Source organism: Lactuca serriola, chromosome 4 (assembly GCF_051521515.1).
Source record: "Lactuca serriola cultivar US96UC23 chromosome 4, Lser_US96UC23_V15, whole genome shotgun sequence".
In the NCBI taxonomy this organism is placed as follows: Eukaryota; Viridiplantae; Streptophyta; class Magnoliopsida; order Asterales; family Asteraceae; genus Lactuca; species Lactuca serriola.
The window spans coordinates 146259155-146274908 of record NC_136411.1 but is presented as its reverse complement, the minus strand read 5'-3'; the positions used below and the strand labels follow the sequence as shown (position 1 = coordinate 146274908).

Genomic DNA, 15754 nt, shown 5'->3' with positions numbered 1-15754 from the left:
CGAGAAAGGATATATAAAATGAGTGAGATTTAACTGAAATAAGATATAATAAAGTACATTATTCTGAGCACAGATGAAATTAAATAGAGTATGAGAGATAGAATAGAGAGGAGAAAAAGTCAAAGACAAAATCAATATACGTACAGAATATGTTATGAGTTGAACAAGTAACTATGAGGAGAATTAATAATTATGAGAAAGTAATAAAAGATGGGAGAATAACTCACCATACCTAATGTCTGATGTAGTGGAGATTTCTATGTTTTTGCAGGTAAAAGTAATAACCGCCATGGTACTAGAAGAGAAGACAGGATCCCAAAATCAAGATTTAGATTGTAGGATGTTATTGTTGTATTCTTCATTTTATATGAATAGATAAAATTTATGTTATGTTTATTTGATTTAACCTGGGATATAAAAGTTTTAAATTTTGAGCATATTTTCCGCATTAATAAATAAAATCTTGATAATTCTTATAGATTAGATGTTTTAGATCGAGGGTGTCACAAGTTGGAAGTAGGTGATGGTGTAGAAGGTTCATGGTGGTCTTGGGGTGAGCAAGCTTTTTGCTTTGAATCGTGCTCTTATTTTCAAATGGGTTTGGCATTTTCTTTCTTCTCCTACTGCTCTATGGGTTAAAATTGTTAAGGCTATTCATGGTGTTCATGGTTTGATCGGTAATATCACATAAAGGAATCCTCACAGCTCAGTTTGGGTTTCGATTATAAAGGCGTTATATAATTTACATTCTAAAGGTATTAACCTTTTTTCTTTTTGTAAAAACAAAATCGGTGATGGTTCAGATAAGAGATTTTGGGAGGATATATGGATTGCTGACATGCCTTCGAAGACTAAATTTCTTAGGATTTATGCTTTGGAGTTAGATAAGCAAGTTTTCGGTGGCCCAAAAACTTATGTAGACTAATGGATCCGGTTCGTTTCATCACGCGCCTAGACAAGGTGTCGAAAGTGTTCTGTGGGAGGAGTTCTCTGTTTTGCTAAACACGATGGTTCTTTCCCCTATTCCTAATTAATGGTGTTGGTCGTTAGATGGTTCAGGTTCTTTTTGGGTTAGCTCTGCTCGGTTGGTGATTGATAAGAAAATTTTGATTTGTTCAGAGATTGCGACTAGATGGTGTTCTCTTGTTCCTATAATAATTAATGTTTTTGGTTGGCGGTTGCACTTGGATAAGCTCCCTACTAGGGCAAATTTGTCTATTAGAGGTCTTTATTTGTCTTCTATTATGTGTCCAGTTTGCGATCAGGAGTTGGAAGGGTAAACCGTCTTTTTTTTTTGGTGTGATTTATTGCTTCTTTTGGGTAGATGGTGGAATATTGTGATGCCTACTTTGACCTCTATGTGGAATTGGTTTATTTGGTTTTTCTATCTTAGGATGTCTAAGGTTTATAAAGAGTTCTTGGAAGCCTCATTTCTTACTCTATGGTGACATATTTGGCGGTTTCGTAATGAATATATTTTTGGTAGAGAAATTCCAAAAAAGAGTTTGATGTTTGACCAGATTGAGTCTTTTCTTTGGCTAATTTTAGGTGTCGTAGTCTAAACTTGAATTGGGTTGCCTTGTTACAGGATCCAACCCTTGTTATCTCTTGCATGTAATTTTTGTTGGTTTTTGTCCAGCTTCTTGCTAGCTTTAATATATTTGCCGTGCGAATATATATATATATATATATATATATATATATATATATATATATATATATATATATATATATATATATCCAACGGAGCCCATACACAATCAATTTCAACAAGGAACAACATAATATTTATACAAAGTGGTTGACATTCAGGATGCAAATAAATACAGGCAACTTCAAAACGACTTGACGGATTATATATTTGATGATAACGATGATGAAGATCATTGTTTACGAAAAATATATTACCTGTTGTTTCGTCTTGTAATGTTTTTTTAATTTTAAATTTGGATGTTATGTGTAGTTTAAATGTTATGTTTTTTTTACGTTTTTAAATATTATGTTTTATAAAAATATATTTATTTTAATAAAAAAACTCGAAAAAAAATAATGACATAGAAATTAATGGGTATTATAAGATGACATCAAAATAATATTATATATACACAATCCTTTTAGATTCCTTTTAAATTTATTGCCCATTATATAAGAAATGAATTATATTTTCAAAAGAATGCAAGAAACATCAAATTAAGCTTAATGTTTGTCTCACTTTAGTCTTGCACAATCACGTCAAAAGCAGCATCATTCAAGAGACAGACCGCTTATGGCCAAAGTCGCCACCATCAGCTAAACCACCGCCATTTTAGTCAAAGATGACACCCAAAGCACCACCATCACATGGCCAGCCAGATCACCATCCAGAATGCCACCGGCCATCCACAAGATTTAGATATCGATTCCTTAATTAAAAAAGTAGTTAAGAAAAGGATGAAACACTTTGAAATAGCCTAAAATATATTGAAACATTTATAACATTTTAATTTGTTTTACTAAAAAATTAAACACTGAATCACGACCCATCACCCATCCAATTTAACTTAGGATTGAAAACAAATGCTCGTAATATAGCATGTATGAAAAACGTTTTACGTCTAGAGATAGACAACAGTGCCAGAAAGTACCATGGACCCAGTCTTCATCTGCGTCTCCAGTGGGGAATGGGGATCCCCATCAAATAATCAGAAAATTGGAGATTTTTTTTTCCGTTGTGAAGTTATATTCTTTTATGTAGTACAATGACATAATCACAAACTACAATCAACTAAATAATACTAAAAACAACCATGATATTAAATTTTTAGCATCTTTAGTGGTGTCTTCTCATACTTAAATTGTAGTAATCTGCTTGTACATATGTAGAACGTATTACAGTAACGTTACTACCATTACACACATTAAATATCCAAAGTTTATAAACCACATGTTATTTTAATAGTTGTCATATTTTTTATTTTATATATAAAAGAACCTACATTTAACTGAAATTTGGTAGACCTGTATAAACTTTTGCACAAAGAAACACATTATTGGCATACATAATAAAAGATGGTTAATGTATTATAATTATGAAACAATATTATGTACAAATTTAATAAATATAAGTTTAAGTCAAAACAAATACCACACAAATATATGCATGTTTCATGTACCAATCAAGTAAAATAATGTAGTAGTTCTACCCCATATGCAAAACAGTGATTACGATAGTTATTGTGCTTTTATTCCTTGTTATCATGTACTATACTTTCAATGTAGGAAAGATGTTTTTTTAATTTAGAATTAGAATAAGTATTTACAATCTTATGAATATTAAAAAGAAGAATTTCAAAACATAAAGAATGATTTAATAAAGTTAATTTCATAATATAATATATATTATGTTGATCTATTATATATAGGGACAAATTGGGTTCAGGTATCGGGTCCTCTCATATATAGTGTTTTTTGCCATCTTAGTTACATCCAATGAATGAAAATCAATGTAGAAAAAGAAATTATAAAAGATATTTTATTTCACTCGTATCATATTAGAGGTGATTGTGGTTTGGTTTAATTGATTTGATATAAAAACTCTCAGCCAAGCCTTTAAACTTTATATGTAATAATCTCAAACCACAGGTTTTCTGTTTGCCCGAGCAGGCCAAACAAGTTTGGTTATGTTTGGCAATTTGGACCTATACTTTTTCTTTTCGCTAAGTTTAATATGTACTATATAATATTAACCTTTAAATTAAGTATTAATGATATAAGTTTAACTAATGCATATTTAATTAATTCAGTCATTAATATTAAAGAAAGACATACCAAATCAACTTCGATTCATTCGTACTTAAAATAATACATACCAAATTATTAGAAAGTACTTACTTAATGCATGTTGATAATGATTAATAAAAAAAATATATCAAGGAATTGAGGCAAAATATAACTTTTAGTGTGTTTTTGACTTTTTGATATTGTTTATTAAAAATGTTTTTATGTATAAATATGTTTTTTTTTGTATATAAAAACATATTTTTTTTTTGTAAGTAAAAGAATAACACATCATCACCCGATATTAAATTGTTTATACCAACTAGACCAAAAATCAGACACGTTACTAATAAAATGGTTTTAATAATAATAATAATAAATCGTAATTAAATGATTTTTTTCGAACAATTGAATTTTTATTAGAAAGTTAGCAATGAGCTCACAAAAACTTACAAAGGAATAGATAATATAGGGTTTAAAGATCATGAACTCTTAATACTAAATCTTCTATTCCAAGTTTCCAACTGACAAACCAAATATATAAATAATCGAGCAAAACTATCAAGCAACAAAGCTTCTTACGTTATGATCTTTAAAAAGAATATTGTTCAACAAGTTCTAAAAAAAACACCACATTATCATAGTTATTGATTCCAGAGCCATAATTATTTAAATGATTTTGATAGGTAAATAAGATTTCTTGTGTTTTTCTGAATTTTGTTTTTATTTTGCTCTAATTTATAGAAAATTAATTTATATGTTATTACTGTTTGAATAAGTCTTTGTCAAGATTAATACCATTGAAGTGAAAAGTCATTTTTTTTGTGAGATTTCCTTTAATCACTTAATATTCTAATGTGCTAGTTACATATTACTGAGCTACCCATCATCTTAATATCTATTTTCTTTTCGCACATCTAGTCATATTTAAAATTTAAATCTTTGTTATATTCGACTATGTTATATTTGACTAACTATTATTTTTCTTTTTTTAATTTGGAATTACAAATATATTCTACTTCTAAATTATTTTTTAAATTTATTGTTTATGTTTCAAACAAGACTTAAACCATTGTTTTAAAAACTGAAATTCAACACCTTACAAAATAAAATTAAATATTTTTGTATGGTCTTTCTAATTATTAAAACTACATATTTGATTAATGTCAAATACGACACATGATGTTTTTATATTAAAAATAATTTATAAAAATAGATTTTTTTCTAGAATAAAATTAGTGAAAATCGACAAAATAATAATACAAGTAGTGATGGTATGTGCCTTGTGGTAGGGTTATTAATTTTGTACTTTCAGCTGAGTAGTACAAAATATTGATATCTAAAATTACTTACGTAATTTATATATTTGATATACACACGCAAAATGATTAAAAAACAAAGACACAGATGAAGTAATTATTAAAACAAATAATAAATAATTATAATTATATGTTAATAAATAAAGACAGAAATGAAGTTAAAACGGTCATATTATATTATATAGATTTAACATAAGAAAGTTGATGGTAACGACCTTAAGGTAACGTTTGGTGAATGAGACTGGACTTGACAAAACAGAACAAGATTGTTTCAGATGGCGTTTGACATGAATGGAACAAGAACAAAAGTAGTTGTTGACCAAGTCAAATGAGACTATTTTATTAGATTTTAGTCCCACCGAAAAAGATGGAACAAAGTGGAACAAAAACAATTTGACACAAAATACCCTTAAATAATTTTCTTCTCTTCCTCGTTTATTATTCTACAACTACCTTTTATTTCAGTTCATCTCTTATATTTTCAATTGTTTCTTCGAAGAGGCTTCATGTTGTAGGGAATAATTCATTAATAGCAACGAATACAACATCAATTTCATTGATGCTTCCTATGTCTTTTTTTATATTTTATTATTTTAATCTTATTTCTTATTTGTGATTATAGATTATTATCTTCGACGTTCCATTTTAATATTTATTCACTTTTTCTTTATAAGATTAATGATGTATAACTACTCCCCATAAGAGCCCCCAAAGGGAATTCCAATCTGCTACAAAGGTGTGTGTAAAATGTTTATATATAAGTATTCTTTAATAATATTACTAGAATATCACTTACAAGTATTATATTCGAAAACAAATTGGAAAGAGTTTATAATTTTTTGATAAATACAAGGATAATTTAGTAATTTTACAATCCTGTTCCATCGAGTCCTAGCCTTACCAAACACTACATAGATAGATCATTTTAGTCCAGTCCAATCCAGTCCCTTCTTGTTCAGTTCAGTTCCGTTTTGTTCAGTCCCGATACCAAACTCTACCTAAGAGCCAAGCATATAATTTTTATAAACCACGATGATAGTCCATGTAAAATTTCAAAACATCCACTTAAAGCGCATAACAATGCAAACCTCCCCTACTAAAACTATAATTCAATAATTCTTTATTGATACTCCCTCCGTTTCAAAATTATTGTCCATCTTTTCTTGATTTGTCCCAAAATAATAGTCCATTTCTAAAAATAAATAACATTTTTACCAAAATACTACATCATTATTACTTAACCAACTAAGCATTTAATGAAACATAATGGTAATTAATGTTTCCTTAATCTGTGTTTTTTTGTTGTTTGTAGACGATAATTTTGGTACAGAAGGAGTATAATTTTAGAATTGAAAATTACAAGGACCAAAAACATAATTTTCTAAGTTAACAGTTATAAAGACAAAAAATGTAAATAATTCATTTCCTTTTAGAATTAAAAGCTATATGCATCAAAATTATAATCTATTAAATTAAAAACTAAAACAGATTAAAACTGTAATCAATTCATCGTAAATTATAAAGACCAAAACTCTTATTAATTTTTTTTTAAAATCAAAACTAAATTAACAAAATTTATAATTTTTTAAACAAAAAACTACAGGGACTAAAGAGTAATTAGACAATTTCTTTTAAATCAATAGGAATATAGGATAGTATAAAATGTATTAATGTTTACTCCTTTTTTTATGGGCTCATACTCCATAATCGTTAGACCATAGTCCTTAATATCGTTTGACCTATATGGGCCGGGGGCTTAAAAACGAAGCGGGTTCGGGTATCCTCAATGACCCTTCTTCTTTTCGATTTCCAGTCGCTTTTACTGAAATAGCACCGGTGAATGTGAATCTCGATTCTTGCCCTTCTTACTTTCGATTTCGAGTTTTATTTTTTCTTGAAATTAAGACGAGATCGAGAGTAGAATCTGTGTAGAATCTGAGTATGAGAGTATTTGACCCTCTGATTGTTAATATCTGTAAGTTCTACTTTCTAGTATTCATGAAATTTCTGATTAATTTTTGCAATTCGTTTTTTTTTTTAATCAATTTCTGTCTTTATTCATGAAGCTTCTTGCCGTGTTTTCTCACCGATAACAAACTTACATCAATAAAGCTAACGTGGAGATGAAGGATAAGAAGAAAGGCCACAACAAAGTTTCCACAAGCGGAGGCGTCCTATCACCTTCGAAACTACTATTATCGCATTTGATTTGCGGCATTGGGTTAGCTTCATCATTTTGCCTAGCAATTAATGTGTACTCCATCAATTTGATCGATAATCCAGCCGAAACTCTTCGTTTAGTATGGGTAATAATTACTCTATAAACTCATCGTTCTATTTTGTGATTTAAGAACTGTTTTTTAGTAAAGTACTTGTAATAATGTTTCCCTGTGAATCAATATGTAAGGTTTATTTTATTCCATACTTTTTGAATGAAAATCTGGACGATAAGTGATGTTATGCCCAATTATCACCATCAACTGATCTTCCTACCTTTCTATATCTAGTAAGATCTATAGAAAACCAAGAGTTGTATCTGAATTAGAGATTGCATGATTTCCCAAAAGTATACAGAGTGATATCACCCATTTGCTCGTATGTGATTTTGGTAATTGAAGAGATTATTCACTGATTTCCATAACAATAAGATTTGAACAAGTTTCAGAAATTTCCAATCAACACGTTCGTACCTAAATCATTGAGCAAAAACATACTCCAAAAACTGAATTTTAATCTGTTATTGCAGCTGATTGAAGTCCCAGTTGTGATTTTGATATACAGTCTCTTTCGGAAAGATAAGAATCAGAGTTCGGTAATTCATCATTTCCTTTTTTTTACAATCAATTAGATCATCATCATCATCATATATATATATATATATATATATATATATATATATATATATATATATATATATAATCTATTCTATACAATCAACTAGGGTTTACTTTACATTGCAGTACTTGAAGGCTGTAGCTAGAGGTTTACTAGGGCTTCCAATTGGTTAGTCTTTACTCTTAATTCTTCTGCATAAAACCCTAAAATTTTATACTATCATCTCTTCTTAATACCCATAGACAACACACAACAAATTTAAACTTACAGGGGCAATCATCAATGCACTTGGAGCTATTGCTTTAGGGGCACCTATTGGAACTCAGTATGCGATTTATCCTTCAAACTTTATCAAATTTAAAAAGCCTAATTTTGTTTTTAAAACTAAAATTAGAAAATTTTCTTTCTAAATGCAGCTACTTCCAAAGAACCCTCAATTGGTCTCTTCTAATGTCTGCATTTACAGTGAGTGTGAATCTATAAAAGAAGTATTTTCTAATTTTTTAAAAATTATGAAAATATGTATTTTTATTTGCAGTTTGTTCCTGCAGCTTGTGTGTATGGGTCTTCATGGGCCGATTGGCAACAAACATTTGTGCATACAAAGTAAGTGATTATCCATTAATTAATAATAATATAAGTTGTTCAATTTCCATTTTTATAAAAAAAAAAAAATTAATTAAATTTGCAGGCTAATTGGAATTATGGATTATATGATCTGCTTACCTGCACATGGTGCAGTAATTGGAGCTTGGTTTGGGGCATGGCCTATGCCCCTTGACTGGGAAAGAACATGGCAGGTAACTTTTTCTTACTTTATAATTCTAAGAACATGATTTGATGTTGTGTAATTCTAAAGTGAAGGGTAAAATGGTCATTTTATGTTTTTTTAACAAGTAAAAACGTTTTTTTTTTTTTTTTTTTTTTTTTTTTGTTATAGGAATGGCCAATTTGTGTGACTTATGGAGCTATTTTTGGGTACTTGGTTGGAATGTTGGGTTCTATCTGTTTTGTAGGCTTTTGTGTTTCACGTCAACACAAAAAGGGAGATTAAACTAAAAGGGCAACGGTCCTTCCTTTACCAATTAGAAAATTAGATTTGTAAAATAGATTTATTATATGTTTTTAAGTTGAATTTTTTCCTAGGTTTTCTGTGTATTGTTTGTTTGGATGAAATTTTGCCATGCTAAGCTAGATCAGTTTTTGTTTGTCATTATGACAATAGACTTTTAAGATATGTCTTTGAGTAAATTGCAAATTTGGTCCATGTAGTATCCCAAAAAATGCAGTTTGAATTCAAAAAGAAATTTCCGTGCACAGCAGGTCCAAAATTGAATATATCTTGCAGATTTCTTTCCTTGAAAATTTGAATGCACTTGAAAAGACGAATTTGTTGTTATGATTTTCTTTTTCTATGTCTTATATTTACTTTATTATTTTTTGGATTTAAAAAAAAACAATAAATAAAAGATTAACACTACCCAACCTACACTCCTATAGTCCTATCTTTAACACAAAGAAACTTCAAGTGCATTCAAATTTCTGAAATTTTTCCTTCAATTGTCAAATGTTATTAGTAATTTTTTGTGAAATGAATAGTTTGTTCATTTGTTGTGTTCTTACTAAGGTTGTGTTTGGCGCGCCACAGCGAGCTGATAAGCTAGCTTATTTTTTGAGCTTTTTTATATTGTGTTTGGTAAGCCAAAAAGTAGCTTATAAGCTAGTTTTTTGAAAAGCTACTTCGACTGGCTTTTTAGGAGCTTTTAAAATTTTCCAAATACACCCCTTGACTAATTATAGAAACACATACTCTTACATGTCTTTTTATGTAATTTTATATATTTCAGCTAGTTTTATCAAATGTTATTTTTTATCAGCTAGTTTTTTAGCTATCAGCTAGCTTTTCAGTTAGTACACCAAACATAGCCTAACTGTACTTTATAAAAACTTGATGAGATTTGACTTGAACAAAATATTTGACATTTGATATGGTAGGAAGAAAAATATGAACAAATTGTAGGAGAATATTTAATTTCTCTAAAATAAAATTGAGTTTGAACAAGAATATTTTGATAAAACCTCCGACTTTTTTGCTACATCATCCGTTACACTTTATGAGACGAATATTTGAAATATGTTGGTACCATAACAAAGCTTTTACCTCCTTTGGTTGCAAAAGCTGACATAGTTTCTTAAAGAAGAATAAAGGACATTGAATAAAAAAGTTGACATACGTGGTTATTTAAAGAAAATTAATTTATTTAGAGTGACTTGTTGAAGTTATTTAACTAAATATAGTCAGCTATTTTAGATTCAAAAATTGATAAAAATCTATAAATAATTATTGTCAAAACATGATTTATTCTTCCTACTTATTCTTATTATTTTCCTATCTATTTTAGATGGTGACAAGTGTTATTGAATTTAATTTAAATTTGATTGGAATGTTAAATTTATATATTTATCATCATGTTAAATAGATAGAAAGAAAAATAAAAATAAAATATATGAAGATATTTAATTTCTCTTGTAGTTCAATATAGACTGCGTGGTTTTCAAAAATCTCAAAAAAATATAAGAAGTGGTTTACAATTTTAAGAGTAACGTGTAAACTTTTTAATTCTTATTTAACTGTAAATCCCTAATATAGGTTGTGCGTTCACTATCCCAAAAAAGTCTTTATCTAAATGAAAACAAGTCCACGAAATTTGCCAATAAAAATATTGTATTTAAATATCTTCGATAAAATAATAAAAAGGATCTATTAAAGTGCGTGTTGTCAGACAGTATTCCTTTTTTGACCATGCCTCCACTGAATATTACCTCCTGGTTTTTCGTAATATCGCAAAAAATCCTGTGCATTTCAGTAAATTTGACATTTTGTAATCCTTTGTTGCAGGAAAGAAAAGGTCCCAGAAATCAGAATAGAAGGATAGAGTAATATGAAAGCAGACGAAAAGAGACAACAAACCAAACCTCATCCACCGTGGAGACTCAGTCGACCCTACATCATCAAATCCTAGCCGTCCAATTTCCATACCACTGATCCTATCGGCACCATTAAAATAAAACTCTTGTGCGTTAAGCGACAACTACACGATTTACAAGAACAACAACTAACAACAAACAATATACCAGAAGAAAACGAAGCGAATCTCTCTCTTTCTATCTTTCGCTTTCTCATTCTTCCTTTTAAATTTTATCTCTTTGTATCGTATTCTGTGATTTCAGTTTTTTGAAGTTATAAACAACGAGAAGATTGGTGAAGTTGATTGATTGCTGAGTTTGTAAACAGAGGAGAAATGGAAGAAGGTAAGAAGGAGGTGCAGAGTATTCTCGTTAATGGCTTCTCTCCGGTCACTTCTACGCCTGTTTTCTGGAAATCTCGCAAGAGAGCAGGTAATCAACGTTTTTTTTCGAAGTTTGTGTAATTATTTCACGATTAATGAGTTTTATGTGTAACGATATAAACTGTTGCTGATTTAATTGTTAAGAGCTGTAGATCTGTGTTCTTTCATGTTGGAAATAGTTCGACATTCATGATTTTTGAAGCGGATATTATTATGAATTTAATGTTACTTTGATCAAACGAAAGAGGTAACCGGAGTCGTTAAGGTCAAATTTTCATTTCGAAAAGTCAAAACTATTTATAAAAGTTAATAAAATTTATAGTTGTTCGTAAGTTCCTTAATACAATTATGAACATTTAATAAACGATCAAAATATTGCTTTTAATAGATGAATACAACTATACAAGGAGATACGCAATTATTTTATGTGATTTGATGGCCAACAGGCAACAAATTTTGACTTTTCATTGCTGATATTATAATACATCAATTTGGAATAGGAAAAATAATGTCTTAAAATATAATTACGTGTTTTTTTTTCTTATTGATTTAGCAGCTTTATGGTTGCAGCTAGTATGAAGAATTTGTACAAGGACAATATTAAAGACTCAACTGAAGATAAAGATAAAACAAACGAGCACAATAATGATAACAATAACAATAAAGATGATTCCATTGATGAGAAAATGGAAGAAACAAGTATACTTTCAGAGAAACGTAAGGCTCTGTTTGAACCTCTTGAACCAATAATGGATTTGAATGGGAGAAGACCTTCAGCTGAATCCTTACTTCCCCCACCCGACTTTGACTCTGCCAGTTACCCTCGCGGATGGCTCATTGGGAAGAAACGAAAGCTTGTAAACGTTGACGTTGTTGAAAGCATGCGCAGGATTGCCGTACAAGAAATGAACAGAAAGGTATACAGTACATGACAGACAAAACAAATTGTATTGCATTTTTTGACGTCAGAGGATAAAATTGCAATTTTTTTGCTGAGATGGATGTCATAGGACATAATAGCCCAAGAAAATTGTACACACTAGACAGACTGGTTTGGTCTTGTTCAGTTCAGTCTAGTCTAATCTAACCTAGCCCATTTAGTTCAGTACATTCTAGTCTAGTCCAACCCAATCTCATCTATTACTAGTCCAGCCCATCTCATCTATTAAGTTCAATCCAATCCAGTATAAGTCTAGTCTCATCCAAGTGAAATATGAAGATGGATTGATTAATTGCAGGATAGAGAGATTGATGGGCTAAACGAGCAGTTGGAAGAGGATTCGCGTGTGCTTGAACATCTTCAGTTGCAGTTACTAGATGAACGAAGCAAGCGTAGTGATGTTGAGAGACAGAATGCAATGTTGCAGAATCAGGTTGATATGCTTATGAATATGCTTCAAGAACATGAGAACTTGGAAGATGATGAAATCCCACAAGATCCTTAGTTTAGTGTACTTTTATTTTTTTTGTTATGATGATATTATTTCATTTGGCGTTGTTTGTGAGTCTGATATAATATATACAAATTACAAGCATACGTGTCATCCAGAATAAACTGAAATAAATACAAAAATATCATACCATCTCCAATGGAGTAAAGAGTGATTCATCTCCAACCCATTAATACCAATTTTTACATCAAAAATAATATTCCAAAGATATATTCTATCATGGAGAGAGTGAAGAACACAAACATATATATACATCATAATCAAAAGCTTAGATAACTTCAACACTTTACAAAAGCTACCTCAATCTCCATAATATACTCTTTTTTTTTTTAATCTTTATCTACTTTGATTCCCAAAATCATCCAAGTTGAAAAAGAACCTTGGTAGAGATGCTATCCGAGGTAGATTCAGCAACAACTCACCCACAGAGTCGTTCCTACGCATCCCACCTCCACCTCCACCTCCATTATTATTCTCATCACCTTCATCACAACTCTTTTCTATTTTATCAGTTTGATTTGTATCTTGCACAGTTTCAGGATCCGTTTGCAAAAGACAACAAAGAGAGTTGACTCGTGACATTATTGATTGCTCATCAGAAGCCAATGATCCATTTTGGGCATCGTTGAATAAACATCGACTGATATCTTCAAGAATCACTAGACTTTCTTTTTCTTCATTAGAAAGCGGATGATTATGATGATGATCACCTGGAACTCTGTGTTTTATGATCTTGTTTTCAATGTGATTCACCAAATCACTCATGGACATTGACGATTCTACCCCTCCCACTTTTATCTCATGCCTCTTCAAGTCGCCTCTTTTTACTTCTTCATTCGCTGATGCTAATCATATAAAAACCAATACCAAAAATACATAAATAACTTGGTTAAATACAAAATAATCACACCACATTTTCATACAATTATCATTTTTTGTTTTTTTTTTTAATAAAGTAATGAAATGCTTGAAACGACACAGTATTGTGTGTAAATGCAAAGTTTACCTGAGCTGGGTGAAGGTGTTTCCCGAATGAAATCTGTAGGCCTAGAAGAAGAAGATTGACCTCCTGATGTTGACATTGTTCCATGTAAGTCAACTGTGGTGGGTCCCTCATTACTTAAATTATATCCAATAGATTCATTTGGCTCATCAAAAACTGATCTTTTGGATTCAAAGTAAGGGGATACTAATGGTATCTCAGGTTGTTGACTTAAGAAGTTAAGTCGAGGATCACACTGAATAAGCTTCTCATAGTGTTTGCCTAATAACCCTTGTGGACACTGTAGACAATGGCGCCTGTATAAACTAGCCTGTCCACCTGTAAAGTCTGATGTCGCCTGCCATAACGTGTGCTTTCTAGGCTGTGGATTTGTCTCTCTGTAGAAGAGAGGTTGCCTAGCTAGCTGCAAAGAGAAAAGGAAAATCAATGGTGGGTAAGAATTAAGATAAGATGAAAGGGTAAAAACGACATTTTACCACTATGTCTAGAGTTCCAGGGCCATCGTCTGGATATGTTGCTTTTAGAGACATGATGTCAGACCATTGAATTTCAATCTTGTTCTTGAGTCCACCATCAAGAACTTCCCATACGAGTTTATGTTTTGCAAAGTAACATTTTGCCACTAGGTCTCCTTCGTGTTTGGATGTATACTACAAGAAGTTCATGATGAATTTATCAAAAGAAGTGTTTGAAAGGGGGAAAAAAGAAAGATATGTATAGATATGAAGACGTTATTTACCTCCCAGGTACCTATCTTGAGGAATGATGCAGGGAAGTTTGAAGCTTTTAGCTTGTCTGTAGCAGCAGAAGCAGCAGTGTTTTTGTGTTCTTTTGTAGAACTGGAAAAGGAATTTCCTTCTGAGAGCCTCATCTGAATCAAATCCAAGAGTGATGGGCTCTTCCTCAAGCGTAACCCTAATGGACTTGGTTCATCTAATAGATTGATTTGCATTTGTGGTACAGGAAAAGCATCAACTCCAAAATTATGATGCTGCCAATACGAAAGAGATGATTAAAGCACCGAAGAGATTCATTCGCCTCAACAAAAATACCTTATCCAGAGAATCTAGGGCACAAAGTTGGATCATTCTGTTCTTATCACTCTCTAATTTATAAAATAACAACTCTAGATCGATATCTAGAACTTTTCGATCTATCGCAATTTGAAAGAAAAAAAAAATCAAACGCAAGTAGATTTACGATTATACCAACAATGAAACTTCATAGATTTTACGAACTCGTTGCACGATTTTTCGTTAACTGTAAAGTAAATAGGCAAAAAGCACCTTAGATCGCTTGTTGGGAAGATGGTGTTGGTCGTCAGATTCCTCTGTAATCTCTCTCTTCACCGACGCCATTAGTCCGCACCGCTACGACGGCGACTACGAGAAAGCTGTGTTAATTATTATTAATAAAAACGTCGAGTTTTCCTAAAAATTGCAAATTGTGGCAACACCGATTACTGTGTTTTTCTGTCTCTTTCTGAAACCTATTTCGCTATGTTGTTGATGATGATAGGCAGAAACTGAGTTGAGTTGACCCGGTGACAAAAGCTTGGTTCTTCAAACGATAGCACATCTGGTCAAGCGGTGGCGTGTTAGGTCATTTCAACGCCATGAGTTAATGCGGCAATTTCTTTACCCTAACCTCTCGACTATCGTACGACCAAAGTACATAATTGATAAAAAGGTTTGTTTAAATTTTTTGGATAATTCTAACAATTTTAGTTTTAAGAAAAATATAAATATAAACAATTTTATATTAATTACTATATATGAAATCATCCATGTATTATATTAGTTTATTTAAAAAAAAATTAATATAAAATTCTAAATATTTGAAAAGTATGAATTTATAAGAAAAGTAAGAAAAATATTGAATTACAAGAATTAAAGTGTTTTTTTTTAATTTAAACAAATAATTTAGATAAATAAATAAAGAAAATTAATAAATGGAAATTTTGAAATTAAAAAAAAAATTATTAATGAAATTGATATACATTTATTATTGAATATAAATACTATCTATAATTTAATAAAA

At 30.5% G+C, this 15754-nt stretch overlaps 3 protein-coding genes across 5 annotated transcripts; 2 read left to right on the top strand and 1 right to left on the bottom strand.

Moving 5' to 3' along the window:
* The first annotated feature begins 6885 nt into the window (after nt 1–6885).
* Nucleotides 6886–9227, top strand: LOC145102705 (phosphatidylinositol-glycan biosynthesis class F-like protein). Its single transcript, XM_079040160.1, has 9 exons — nt 6886–7050; nt 7142–7381; nt 7822–7887; nt 8036–8078; nt 8181–8235; nt 8327–8375; nt 8449–8516; nt 8602–8710; nt 8851–9227. The coding sequence occupies exons 2-9, from the start codon at nt 7199–7201 to the stop codon at nt 8962–8964; spliced, it is 687 nt and encodes a 228-aa protein (XP_078896286.1). The 5' UTR covers nt 6886–7050; nt 7142–7198; the 3' UTR covers nt 8965–9227.
* Nucleotides 9228–10847: 1620 nt separating this feature from the next.
* Nucleotides 10848–12795, top strand: LOC145102706 (protein HEADING DATE REPRESSOR 1-like). Of its 2 annotated transcripts, none has more exons than XM_079040162.1 (3): nt 10848–11309; nt 11817–12177; nt 12499–12795. In XM_079040162.1, exons 2-3 carry the CDS (start codon nt 11821–11823, stop codon nt 12703–12705), a joined length of 564 nt encoding a protein of 187 aa, XP_078896288.1. In that variant the 5' UTR covers nt 10848–11309; nt 11817–11820; the 3' UTR covers nt 12706–12795. The 2 variants fall into 2 exon arrangements, with proteins under 2 accessions (XP_078896288.1, XP_078896287.1); XM_079040161.1 differs by having other exon boundaries at nt 10849–11309; nt 11831–12177.
* A 16-nt stretch (nt 12796–12811) lies between these two features.
* On the bottom strand, nt 12812–15348 carry LOC145102704 (uncharacterized). 2 transcript variants are annotated; one of them, XM_079040159.1, is made up of 6 exons: nt 15178–15348; nt 15001–15096; nt 14454–14705; nt 14191–14364; nt 13718–14117; nt 12812–13556 (listed from the first exon to the last, which is right to left on the bottom strand). In XM_079040159.1, exons 2-6 carry the CDS (start codon nt 15070–15072, stop codon nt 13048–13050), a joined length of 1407 nt encoding a protein of 468 aa, XP_078896285.1. In that variant the 5' UTR covers nt 15073–15096; nt 15178–15348; the 3' UTR covers nt 12812–13047. The 2 variants fall into 2 exon arrangements, with proteins under 2 accessions (XP_078896285.1, XP_078896284.1); XM_079040158.1 differs by having other exon boundaries at nt 15001–15348.
* Between the last annotated feature and the right edge of the window lie 406 nt (nt 15349–15754).

Bases quoted from the DNA above. Each gene is read 5' to 3' on its own strand.
- LOC145102705 (XM_079040160.1), top strand. From the start codon at position 7,199: ATGAAGGATAAGAAGAAAGGCCACAACAAAGTTTCCACAAGCGGAGGC. The intron at 7,382-7,821 runs GTAATAATTACT...CTGTTATTGCAG, and splicing joins AAACTCTTCGTTTAGTATGG to CTGATTGAAGTCCCAGTTGT. The intron at 8,236-8,326 runs GTATGCGATTTA...TTCTAAATGCAG, and splicing joins GGGGCACCTATTGGAACTCA to CTACTTCCAAAGAACCCTCA.
- LOC145102704 (XM_079040158.1), bottom strand. From the start codon at position 15,072: ATGGCGTCGGTGAAGAGAGAGATTACAGAGGAATCTGACGACCAACAC. The intron at 14,706-15,000 runs GTGCTTTTTGCC...TCGTATTGGCAG, and splicing joins TTCCCAACAAGCGATCTAAG to CATCATAATTTTGGAGTTGA. The intron at 14,365-14,453 runs GTAAATAACGTC...AACTTCTTGTAG, and splicing joins TCAAGATAGGTACCTGGGAG to TATACATCCAAACACGAAGG.
- LOC145102706 (XM_079040161.1), top strand. From the start codon at position 11,213: ATGGAAGAAGGTAAGAAGGAGGTGCAGAGTATTCTCGTTAATGGCTTC. The intron at 11,310-11,830 runs GTAATCAACGTT...TTATGGTTGCAG, and splicing joins GAAATCTCGCAAGAGAGCAG to CTAGTATGAAGAATTTGTAC. The intron at 12,178-12,498 runs GTATACAGTACA...GATTAATTGCAG, and splicing joins TACAAGAAATGAACAGAAAG to GATAGAGAGATTGATGGGCT.